The 13113-nt window shown below is 20.9% G+C and overlaps 1 protein-coding gene across 1 annotated transcript in view; it reads left to right on the forward strand.

Annotated features, from left to right (window-relative positions):
- LOC117177779 (proline-, glutamic acid- and leucine-rich protein 1-like) overlaps positions 1-12387 on the forward strand; it is a 51352-nt gene extending 38965 nt beyond the window's left edge. Inside the window, exons 5-6 of the mRNA XM_033368694.1 lie at positions 218-418; positions 11533-12387. Of these exons, the coding sequence (XP_033224585.1) occupies positions 218-418; positions 11533-12318 (987 nt within the window). The 3' untranslated portion in view covers positions 12319-12387. The remainder of the gene's footprint in view (positions 1-217; positions 419-11532) is intronic.
- The last annotated feature ends 726 nt before the right edge of the window (positions 12388-13113 follow it).

Raw genomic sequence — 13113 nt, forward strand, 5'->3', positions numbered from 1 at the left:
ATGCAGTACATAAACGTAGAATAATGTCTTCTTATGCTCTCCTGAAATTTTGAGTTCGATATTTCATTTACCAAAAAAGTTCTATGGTTCACAAAAAAATTTAGTTCAATGGAAAAAAGAGGTTGGTAATGTAGGAATCCCACTGTGTCGCATGCCCTTAAAGGGTTTCCATTTTTGCAATTATTTCCATTCTAATGAAACAAATAATTCGAAACAGGTACAGAAAACTAATCACCTTTCCAAGAAGTCTCAGAAGAAGTTAAGGGACAGTCAGTATGAAAATAGTCCTTCCCTTGGAAATTCGAGGATGGATAGCCGCGATATTCATTCGAATGCAGATTTATGCGAACAAGCTCTCCTGGCACTTGAAAATATTCTTTTCAGTGCCAATTGCTGGCTCAATGTTTCTTCTTATGAGGTATCATATTTACTATTATTTCCCATTTTATCTCAGATTATTTATAGCTAATTTTTTTTTCCTAATAGTGTTAAAAAAATTCATTTGAAATAAAATAGTTAAATTTTCAACTACAGCGCATTTTTTAAAAATTAAAATGATTAATTTTCAAGGAAAAAAAATTAACAACAATGCATTTTTACAGAAATTAATTTTTTAACGCTCGACTAAAATGATTATACCTGAAAAAAAATATTTTCGAAACAAATAATTACACATTTTTAACCAAAAAGATGAAATTTCTTCCAAGATTAATCTTTTTACCAAAAAAGACGAAATTTCGATTAAAAGAGGACAATTTTCAACCAAGCATAGAGAAATTTCAATAAAAACAGTTTTATTTCTAACAACAGCAACGGAATTTTTTTAAGTTATTAAATTTGCAATCAAGGAAATACAATTTCCATCTAATATGATGAATTTTTAACAACAAAAAAAAAAGTTTTCACCAAGTACTTCATTTTGCAGCCAAAAAGTTGTTTTTTTCAATCGAAATTATATTACTTTTACTTTTAATTTTAAATAATTAGTATGCATAAAAAAGTATTTTAATAAAATAGTTTTATGAAGGGGGAAATAGGTTAATTTTTTCACGAATAATGAAAAATGGGAGAAAGATCAATAATTTATTTTTACATCCGAAAAAGAAGATACAATCTTTTTAGAAGAATTTTTATAGTCTCTATTCCAGAATTTTTTGAAACAAAATCTTTTGAAATTATTTGAAATCTTTTTAAATAAATTAAAACCTTTAAAAAAACCTTTGAGATTTTTGAAATCCTTAGAAATCCCTTGTAATAAAACTGACTGTTCTCTAGATATTCGTTAAAATTTCTTGAAATTGTAAAAAACCCATTTTGAAATTGAAAACTGCACAATTTAGTTTCAATTTCTCGAATAAAAATTCGTCTTTTTGATTGAAACTTCAACCATTTCGTGAAAAATTCTTCTTTTTTTGTAGAAAATAGTATTGTGGATTAAAAGCTTTTCTTCTTGGTTAAAAATTTATTTCTTCGGTTGAAAATTGAACTATTTTTTTGGAAATTCGGTGTTTTTGTATTGAAAATTTATCTATTTTGTTAATTTTTTTATGAAAATTCGTCTATTTGGTAGAAAATTAATAACAATGATTGAAAATTTAACTTTTTGTTTAAAAACTCAATTCTTAGATTGAAACTTGAACTATTTCTTTGAAAATTTTTCTTTTTTGTATTGAAAATTTAACCATTTTGTTAAAATTTCCTTTGATTTTGGTTGAAAATTTAATTACTTTTTTATAAATTTTTTTTTTGTATTGAAAATTTAACTGTTTTGTTACAATTTTTTTGTTTCTTGAAAACTCATGAAATTTGTTCAAAATTTGTATTTTTTGTAGAAAATGAATCATGTTGATTGAAAATTTTACTTTTTGGTTAAAAATTCATTTCTTTGGTTGAAAATTTAACTATTTTATTGAAAATTCTTCTTTTTTTCATTGAAAATTTTACTATTTTGTTAAAATTTCTTTTGCTTTTGATTGAAAACTTAAATATTTTCTTAAATATTCTGTTTTTTTTTGTATTGAAAATTTAGCTGTTTTATTAAAAGTTCTTTTTCTTTTTTTTGAAGATTCTGTTTTTTTTTTTGTATTGAAAATTTCACCATTTTGTTAATATTTCCTTTGTTTTTGGTTGAAAATTTAACTATTTTCCTGAAAATCATTTTGTTTTGTATTCAAAATTTAACCATTTTGTTAAAATTTCTTTTGCTTTTGATTGAAAATTTAAATATTTTCTTAAAGATTCTGTTTTTTTATTGAAAATTTATCTATTTTTTTTAAATTCTTTTTTTTGTTGTTCAAAATTTATAAACTTTAATCCAAATTCATATTTTTTGTAGAAAATGGGTCATGTTGGTTGAATATTCAACTTTTTGGATGAAAATTAAATTCTTAAATTGATACTTGAACTATTTCTTTGAAGATTCTTCTTTTTTGTATTGAAAATTTAACCATTTTGTTAAAATTTCCTTTGTTTTTGGTTGAAAATTTAACGACTTTTTTATACAATCTTTTTTTTGTATTGAAAATTTAACTGTTTTGTTACAATTTTTTTGTTTCTTGAAAATTCATGAAGTTTGTTCAAAATTTGTATTTTTTGTAGAAAATGAATCATGTTGATTGAAAATTTTACTTTTTGGTTAAAAATTCATTTCTTTGGTTGAAAATTTAACTATTTTCCTAAAAATCATTTTGTTTTGTATTCAAAATTTAACCATTTTGTTAAAATTTCTTTTGCTTTTGATTGAAAATTTAATTGTGTTGTTAAAAGTTCTTTTTTTTTGAAGATTCTTTTTTTTTATTGAAAATTTAACCATTTTGTTAAAATTTCCTTTGTTTTTGGTTGAAAATTTAACGACTTTTTTATACAATCTTTTTTTTGTATTGAAAATTTAACTGTTTTGTTACAATTTTTTTGTGTCTTGAAAATTCATGAAGTTTGTTCAAAATTTGTATTTTTTGTAGAAAATGAATCATGTTGATTGAAAATTTAACTTTTTGGTTAAAAATTCATTTATTTGGTTGAAAATTTAACTATTTTCCTGAAAATTATTTTTTTTTTATATTCAAAATTTAACCATTTTGTTAAAATTTCTTTTGCTTTTGATTGAAAATTTTAATATTTTCTTAAAGCTTCTATTTTTTTGTCTATTGAAAATTTAACTGTTTTATTAAAAGTTCTTTTCCTTTTTTTTTTGAAGATTCTGTTTTTTTTATTGAAAATTTAACTATTTTTTTTAAAGTTCTGTTTTTTTTGTTGTTCAAAATTTATAGACTTTAATCCAAATTCATATTTTTTGTAGAATGGGTTCTTGCTTTTTTAGTTTAAATTCGTTTTTTTCTTTGAAGATTTAACTATTTTCTTGGAAATTCTTTTGCTTTGTATTAAAAATTTTACCATTTTTCTAAAAATTCTGTTTTTTTTTTTGGATTGAAAATTTAACTATTTTGTGAAAAGTTCTTTTTTTTTGTATTACAAATTTTAATATTTTGTTTAAAGTTCTTTCATTTTTGTTGAAAATTCATTAACTTTGTTCTAAATTTGTATTCTTTGTAGAAAATGAATCGCGTTGATTGAAACTTAAACTTTTTGGTTGAAAATTCATATTTTTTTAGTGATAATTGTATTATCTAAAAATTTAACTATTTCGCTCAAAATTTATTTTATTTGATTAAAAACTTATTTCTCTAACTTAAAATTAAACTATTCCATTTTTTGTTAAAAATTTATCTTTTCTAGTTATAAATTCATCTATTTTGTTAAAAAAATATATTTTTGGTAAAAAATTAACTTTCTTCGTTTTTTTCATAAAAACTGAAATATTTGGTTGAAAATTTTTGTGTTTCTTAAAAATTATTCTTTTCGGGTAGAAAATGAATCTTTTTTGTTAAAATTTAATTTCTTTTGTTAGAAATAACTTTTTTGTTATTGAAAATTAATTTTTTTTAACTAAAAATGTAACAACCTTTACAAATAAGTTTAAGCCTTTAAAAACCTTTGAAATCTATTTAAATTATTTTGTTTATTCCTTAAAGTTCTCTAGATATTCGTTAAAATCTCTTGAAATTGTGGAAAATTATTAAAATAAATAGAAATCATATCAAATTCCTTGGATATTAATTTAAAGTTTTTTTACACAAAAACAAGGTTTTAAACTCAAAATTGAATTTTTTCATTGAAAATTAACATTTTTTAGACGATAATTTAACTGCATGATTGGAAATTAATTTCTTAAGTTAAAAATTTAATTAATCTGTTAAAACAAATTTTTTTGGGTTAAAATTGATATTTTTCAGTGTTGGAAATTACAATGTTTCTTAAAAAATTTTCTTTTTTGTAACAAAATAAATATTCTTGAATGAAAATTTATCTTCTTCATTGAAAATTTATTTATGTACTTAAAAAAATAACTATTTGCTTGAAAATTAGTCTTTTTTAGTAGAAAAATAATATTGTTGAATGCAAATCCATTTTTTTAGATTTTAAAGTAGAAAATAATTTTTTTGGTTGAAAAATCAAGTGCTTCGTTCAAAATTAGATTTTCTGGTTAAAAAAAATCGTATTTTTTTATTTAAAAAATTCTTTTTTGCAGAAAATTCATCTTTAGGTGAAATAATTAACTATTTTGTTGAAAATTTCCCTCCTTTTTGATTAAAGATAATTATTTCAATTGAAAATTCACTTCTTTGGTTAAAAATTCAACTATTTTCTTTGTTGAAAATAAATTTTTTGAAGTTAAAATTGAACTGCTTCATTTTTTTATAAATTGTTTGTGTTTTGTTGAAAATTATTCTTTTTTCGTTTTAATATCAACAGCAGAAAATTATTCCTTTTCGTTAAAATTTCTACTTTTATGGAAAATAATTAATATTTTTGTTTGAAAATATATATTTTAGATTAAAAATAAATCTTAGAAGAAAGTTAATCTTTCGGTAAAAATTAATTGGGAACAAATAAATCTTGAAAGAATGTTCATCTTTATGGTTCAAAATATAACTATTTTTTTCGAAAATCTTTTTTTTTTTGTTGTTAAGATTAATCTTTTTAGTTTGAAATTAATTTGTTTGGTTGAAAATTAATTCCTTAACTAAAAATTGAAGCTTTCTATTTTTTTTAAAAAAGCTTTCTATTTTATTTGAAAATTTATCTTTTTGGTTGAAAAGTCTTATCTTTTGGTGATAATTAATTATTTTATATAGAAATTTAAGTATTCTATTTTTAATTGAAAATTTATTTTTTCTTGTATTTAAAATTGAACTATTTTCTTGATTTTTTTTTAATATTCATGAACGCTGTTCAAAAAAATTATTTTTTATAGAAAATTAATAACTATGATTGAAAATTTAACTTTTTGGGTAGAAATTCAAATCTTTGATTGAGACTCTTTTTTGTATTGAAAATTGAATTATTTTATTAAGTTTTCTTTTGTTGAAATTTAACTGTTTTCTTGAAAATTCTTTTTTGTATATTAAAAATTGAACGATTTTGTTCAAAATTCCTTTGTTTTTAGTTGATAATTTAATTATTTTCTTAAAAATTCTTTTTTTTTTGTATTGAAAATTTAACCATTTTGTTCAAATTTCCTTTCTTTTTGGTTGAAAATTTAACTATTTTCTTAAACATTTGTAGTTTTTGTATTAAAAACTTATCTACTTTGTTCAAAGTTTTTTGTTGTTGTTGAAAATTCATGAAATTTAATCCAAAGTTCATATTTTTTGTGGAAACTAAATCCTGTTGATTAAATATTCCACTTTTTGGTTAAAAATTAAATTCTTTGGTTGAAAATTGAACTATTTTATTGAAAATTCTTCTTTTTTTCATTGAAAATTTTACTATTTTGTTGAAAATTCTTTTTTATTGTTTAAAAATTAATTAACTTTGTTCCAAATTCGTATTTTTTGTAGAAAATAAATCGTTTTAATGAAAATTAAATTTTCTTGTTAAGAATTCATTTCTTTGGTTGAAAATTTAACCATTTTCTTGAAAATTCTTTTTTTTTGTATAGAAAGTTTAACCATTTTATTGAAATTTCCTTTGTTTTTGATTGAAAATTTTAATCTTTTCTTAAAAATTCTTTTTTTTTATCAAAAATAGAACTATTTTCTTAAAATGTCTGTTTTTGTTGTTGTTGAAAATTTAAATTTTTCGTTAGAAATTCATCTTTCTTGTTTAAGATTAAACTATTTCCTTCAAATTTTTTTTTAATGAAAAATATGACTGTTTTTATTCAAAGTTATTGTTTTTTAATTAAAATTAATTTCTTTCTTTGAAGATTGAACTATCTTCTTGAAACTTATTTTGTTTTGTATTAAAAATTTAAATATTTTCTTTGGAGATTCTGTTTTTTTTAGTATTGTAAATTTAACTATTTTGTTCAAAATTTTTTTCTCTTTTTTTGAAGATTCTGTTTTTTTTTTGTAGTGAAAATTTTACGATTTTAAAAAAATTATATTTGTTGTTGAAAATTCATGAACTTTAATCTAAATTCATATTTTTTGTAGAAAATGAATCACGCTTATTGAATATTCAAGTTTTTAGTTAAAAATTAATTGATTTGGCTGAAAATATAACTATTTTCTTGAAAATTCTTATTTTTTTTGTTGAAAATTTTACTATTTTTTTGAAAGTTCTTTTTTTTTAATTCATGAAGTTGGTTCCAAATTCGTATTTTTTGCAGAAAATGAATCAGGTTGATTGCAAATAAATGTTTTTGTTTAGCGTTAATTTCTTTGGTTGAAAATTGAATTATTTTCAAAAAGATTCTGTTTTTTTTATATTGAAAATTTAACTATTTTTAAGTTCTTTTTTTTTGTTGAAAAATGATTAACTTTATTCCAAATTCATATTTGTTGTAGAAAATTTATCACGTTGATTGAATATTTAACTTTTTGGTTAAAAATTAAATTCTTAGATTGAAACTTGAACTATTTACGTGAAAATTTTTTTTTGTGTGAAAAATATCACTATGTTATCAAAAGTTCTTGCTTTTTTAAATTTAAATTCATTCCTTTCTTTCAAAATGAAACTATTTTCTTAAAAATTATTTTGTTTTGTATTAAAAATGTAACCGTTTTGTTAAAGTTTCCTTTGTTTTTGATTGAAAATTTAAATATTTTCTTAAGGATTCTATTCTTTTTTGGATTGAAAATTTAACTATTTTGTTAAAAAGTTTTTTTTCTTAGTTTCGAAAATTTGTGTATTTGGTGAAAAATTAATTAAGTTGATTGGAAATTCAATTTCTTGGTAAAATTTATATTTTTTTTTGTAGAAAGTGAATCATGTTGATTGAATATTCAAGTTTTTGTTTAAAAATTCATTTCTTTGGTTGAAAATTTAATTATTTTAATGAAAATTTTTTTTTTATAGAAAGTTTAACCATTTTATTGAAATTTCCTTTGTTTTTGGTTGAAAATTTAACTATTTTATTGAAAATTCTTCTTTTTTTTCATTGAAAATTTTACTATTTTGTTGAAAATTCTTTTTTATTCTTTAAAAATTAATTAACTTTGTTCCAAATTCGTATTTTTTGTAGAAAATAAATCGTTTTAATTGAAAATTTAATTTTCTTGTTAAGAATTCATTTCTTTGGTTGAAAATTCTTTTTTTTTATAGAAAGTTTAACCATTTTATTGAAATTTCCTTTGTTCTTGATTGAAAATTTAAATACTTTATTGAAAATTCTTCTTTTTTTCATTGAAAATTTTACTATTTTGTTGAAAATTCTTTTTTATTGTTTAAAAATTAATTAACTATTTTCCAAATTCGTATTTTGTGTAGAAAATAAATCGTTTTGATTGAAAATTTAATTTTCTTGTTAAGAATTCATTTCTTTGGTTGAAAATTTAACTATTTTCTTGAAAATTCTTTTTTTTTTTTGAAAATTATACTATTTTGTTGAAATTTCTTTTTTTTTTTGTTGAAAATTTCTAAACTTTGTTTCAAATTTATATTTTTTTAAAGAAAAAAAATCGTGTTGATTGAAAATTTAACTTTTTGGTTGAAAATTCATTTCTTTGGTTGAAAATTGGATATTTTCAAATAAAAACTATAAAGAAAAAAAATGGAAAAACCATATCTTCTTGAAAATTCATTTATTTGTTTAAAAATGTAACTATTTTCTTGAAAAAAAATTTTGTATTGAAAATTTAACTATTTTCTAAAATACTTTTTTTGTATTGAAAATTCAACTATTAGATTAAAAGTTCTTCTTTGTTTGTTTAAAAATTGAAATATTTTCTTGAAAATTCATTTTCGTGTATTCAAAATTTAACAATTTTATTGAAATGTCCTTTTTTCTTGGTTGAAAATTTAACTCTTTTCTTAAAAATTCTTTTTTTTTTTGTATTGAAAATTTAATTGTTTTTTGCAAATTTCTCTTTTTTCTTGAAAATTCGTCTTTTTGGTAGAAAATTAATAACTATGATTGAAAATTCAAATTTCTTGTTAAAAATTTATCTTTTTTTCTGTTAAAAATTAAACTATTTCCTTGAACATTCTTTTTTTATATTGAAAATGTAACTATTTTATAAAAATGTCTCTTTTTTGTTGAAAATTCGTTTATTTGGTAGAAAATTAATAACTACGATTGAAAATTCAAATTTTTCGTTAGAAATTCATCTTTCTTGTTTAAAATTGAACTATTTCCTTGAAGATACTTTTTTTCAATTGAAAATTCAACTATTTTGTAAAAATGTCTTTTTTTTTTTAAATTCGTTTATTTGGTAGAAAATTGAAAACTATGATTGAAAATTCGAATTTTTCGTTAGAAATTTATCTTTCTTGTTAAAAATTAAACTCATTCCTTGAAAATTTTTTTTTCTTGTGTTGAAAATTTAACTGTTTTGTACAAATTTCTCTTTTTTTCTTGAAAATTCGTTTATTTAGTAAAAAATTTAAAACTATGATTGAAAATTCCAAATTTCTCGTTAAAAATTTATCTTTTTTTTTTTGTTAAAAATGAAACTATTTCCTTGAAGATTCTTTTTTTGTATTGAAAATTTAACTATTTTGTAAAAATGTTTCTTTTTTTGTTAAAAATTCGTTTATTTGGTAGAAAATTTAAAGTATGATTGAAAATTCAAATTTTTCGTTATAAATTCATCTTTTTTTTTGTTAAAAATTAAACTATTTCCTTGAAGATTCTTTTTTCCTGTATTGAAAATTTAACTGTTTTGTACAAATTTCTCTTTTTTTCTTTAAAATTTGTCTTTTTGTTAGAAAATTAATAACTATGATTGAAAATTCAAATTTCTCGTTAAAAATTCATCTTTCTTGTTAAAAATTAAACTATTTCCTGGAAGATTCTTTTTTTGTATTGAAAATTCAACTATTTTATACAAATTTCTCCTTTTTTCTTTAAAATTTGTCTTTTTGTTAGAAAATTAATAACTATGATTGAAAATTCAAATTTCTCGTTAAAAATTCATCTTTCTTGTTAAAAATTTCTTTCCATTAAAAATTAAACTATTTCCTTGAAGATTCTTTTTTTGTATTGAAAATTCAACTATTTGGTAAAACGGTCTCTTTTTTTTGTTGAAAATTCATTTATTTGGTAGAAAATTCAAAACTATGAGTGAAAATTCAAAATTTTCGTTAGAAATTCATCTTTTTTGTTAAAAATTAAACTATTTCCTTGAAGATTCTTTTTTCTTGTATTGAAAATGTAACTATTTTGTAAAAAGGTCTCTTTTTTTGTTAAAAATTCGTTTATTTGGTAGAAAATTTAAAGTATGATTGAAAATTCAAATGTTTCGTTAGAAATTCTTCTTTCTTGTTTAAAATTAAACTATTTCCTTGAAAATTCTGTTTTTGTATTGAAAATTTAACTATTTTGTAAAAAGGTCTTTTTTTTAAATTCGTTTATTTGGTAGAAAATTGAAAACTATGATTGACAATTCAAATTTTTCGTTAGAAATTTATCTTTCTTGTTAAAAATTAAACTCATTCCTTGAAATTTTTTTTTCTTGTGTTGAAAATTTAACTGTTTTGTACAAATTTCTCTTTTGTTCTTGAAAATTCGTTTATTTAGTAGAAAATTTAAAACTATGATTGAAAATTCAAATTTCTCGTTAAAAATTTATCTTTTTTTTTTTTTTTGTTAAAAATTAAACTATTTCCTTGAAGATTCTTTTTTTGTATTGAAAATGTAACTATTTTATAAAAAGGTCTCTTTTTTGTTGAAAATTCGTTTATTTGGTAGAAAATTTAAAACTATGATTGAAAATTCAAATTTCTCGTTAAAAATTTATCTTTTTTTTTTTTGTTAAAAATTAAACTATTTCCTTGAAGATTCTTTTTTTGTATTGAAAATTTAACTATTTTGTATAAATGTTTCCTTTTTTGTTAAAAATTCGTTTATTTGGTAGAAAATTTAAAGTATGTTTGAAAATTAAAATTTCTTGTTAAAAATTTATCTTTTTTTTTTGTTAAAAATTAAACTATTTCCTTGAAGATTCTTTTTTTGTATTGAAAATTTAACTATTTTATAAAAAGGTCTCTTTTTTGTTGAAAAATCGTTTATTTGGTAGAAAATTTAAAACTATGATTGAAAATTTAAATTTTTCGTTAGAAATTCATCTTTCTTGTTAAAAATTAAACTATTTCCTGGAAGATTCTTTTTTCTTGTATTGAAAATTTAACTGTTTTGTACAAATTTCTCTTTTTTTCTTGAAAATTTGTCTATTTTTTAGAAAACTAATAACTATGGTTGAAAATTCAAATTTCTTGTTAAAAATTTATCTTTTTTTTTTTTGTTAAAAATTAAACTATTTTCTTGAAGATTCTTTTTTTGTATTGAAAATTTAACTATTTTATAAAAAGGTCTCTTTTTTGTTGAAAATTCGTTTATTTGGTAGAAAATTTAAAACTATGATTGAAAATTTAAATTTTTCGTTAGAAATTCATCTTTTTTGTTAAAAATTAAACTATTTCCCTGAAAATTCTTTTTTTTTTGTATTGAAAATTTAACTGTTTTGTACAAATTTCTCTTTTTTTCTTGAAAATTCGTTTATTTGGTAGAAAATTTAATAACTATGATTGAAAATTCAAATTTCTCGTTAAAAATTTATCTTTCTTTTTGTTAAAAATTAAACTATTTCCTGGAAGATTCTTTTTTCTTGTATTGAAAATTCAACTATTTTGTACAAATTTCTCTTTTTTTCTTGAAAATTTGTCTTTTTGTTAGAAAACTAATAACTATGGTTGAAAATTCAAATTTCTTGTTCAAAATTTATCTTTTTCTTTTTGTTAAAAATTAAACTATTTCCTGGAAGATTCTTTTTTCTTGTATTGAAAATTTAACTGTTTTGTACAAATTTCTCTTTTTTTCTTGAAAATTTGTCTATTTTTTAGAAAATTAATAACTATGATTGAAAATTCAAATTTCTCGTTAAAAATTAATCTTTTTTTTTTTTTTTGTTAAAAATTAAACTATTTCTTTCAAAGCTTCTCTTTTTTTTTTGCATTGAAAATTGAACTACATCCTGAAAAATTCTTAGTTTCTTCCGATTTTTCTTGATTGTTTGTTCAATTTTGCAGAAAATTAAGGACGAGGTAGTTGACACCTCAAATGATTTGTACCTAGGAGCCTCAGATACGAATCTTTACAAAATGAACGCCGCTTGTCGTTTGCAGCTTCTAAAAACTCTGAAAGCTCTGCAAATGAATTCTCATCCATTGACACCCCCGCCGACTCAGTTTTCCATCGAAATATTTAATCTGGCTCTGCGGGACGAAGATTTCAGGGTCAATCAGGAGGCCAAATTGGCTCTCGCCGAATTGGAAAAAGTCGTCCATCCGAGTGCGCCCTCTCTCGACTTTCCTCATCAACCGCGAGACCAAAATCAAAATTCCGACAAAAATAATGAAGAACCGACTGAATTTACAAACACGAGCGATATCGGTCATTCCATGAATCAATTATTGGACTCGATATGCACAAACGAGAGCAGTGACGAGTCCAAAAAACGAAAATTAGAAAAGGAAAAAGTATTTTCGAATAAATTGCCAAGAAAAGATGCCAAAAGTGAAGCTCTGGCCTCAAAAATTGCAATTATTGATGCCGAGGATGATGCTAATCTGATGCAAGAATCAATTGAAGAAATTAAAATCGTGGAGGAGCTGGTGAAATCTAACGATATTGGGTCGGATGATAAAATAGCTGACGAGAGACCCGAAAATTCGGAAAAAATGGATCTCGAGATAGAAATAGTCAAAGAATCTTTGAGGGAAGATAAGAAAAAAATTGAAGAGCAGGTTCAGTCTCCAGATTCGGATATTGAATTGGTGGATTTATTTGTCGATGAGCTTCAGGAAGAGAATTAGGACTTTTTATGCAATGCTGTTATTTAAAAAAATTTACAATGGCGAAGAATACAGTCAATTGTCGAAAAATCTATCTTGATTTATTCAAAACAAACCTAAATTTTATGGTTTCACAATTTTCTGGAGTTTATTGTGTTTGAGATGATATATTTAGTAATATTAGAGTGTAAATAATTTTTTTTTTTTTTTTAAGGATGAAGATTTTTGAGGTGTTTATTAACCTTTTTTATTTATAACAAAGGTAAATATTATTTCTAAATAATCGTCTACGTTTTAGTAAATCTGGTAAATTATTCTGGTACATATAAGAATGAAACATAAAATTCTTCAGAGAAAAAGGATGAAAATGTTCTTTTTCTTAACTAAATTGTTTACAACAAACTCAAATTTTGAGGTCTTAGAATTTTCTGGAATTTATTAGGTTTCAGAGCCTTCTATTATAAATATTAGACGGTAAAGATTTTTTCCCGCGAAAAAAGAATGCACTTATTCTATTTTTTAACTTTAATTATTTATAAACAGGCTCGAAATTATTTTTGTTGTTGTGAAAATGGAAAAATTTGCTTCAAAATTCATATTTTTTAGTTGAAAATTCAACTGTCTCATTAAAACTAGAACTATTTTGTTAAAAAATTATTAATTGAAAATTTTTACTATTTTTTAAAGTACTTTTTTTATGTTGAAAATTCGTCTTTATGACTGATAATTCATCACTTTGATTAAAAATTCAATTTTTTTATTGAAAATTTAATTATTTTCTAGAAAATTCTTTTCTTTTTTTTTTTTTTTTTTTTT

This window comes from Belonocnema kinseyi, chromosome 8, assembly GCF_010883055.1.
Source record: "Belonocnema kinseyi isolate 2016_QV_RU_SX_M_011 chromosome 8, B_treatae_v1, whole genome shotgun sequence".
NCBI classification, from domain to species: domain Eukaryota; kingdom Metazoa; phylum Arthropoda; class Insecta; order Hymenoptera; family Cynipidae; genus Belonocnema; species Belonocnema kinseyi.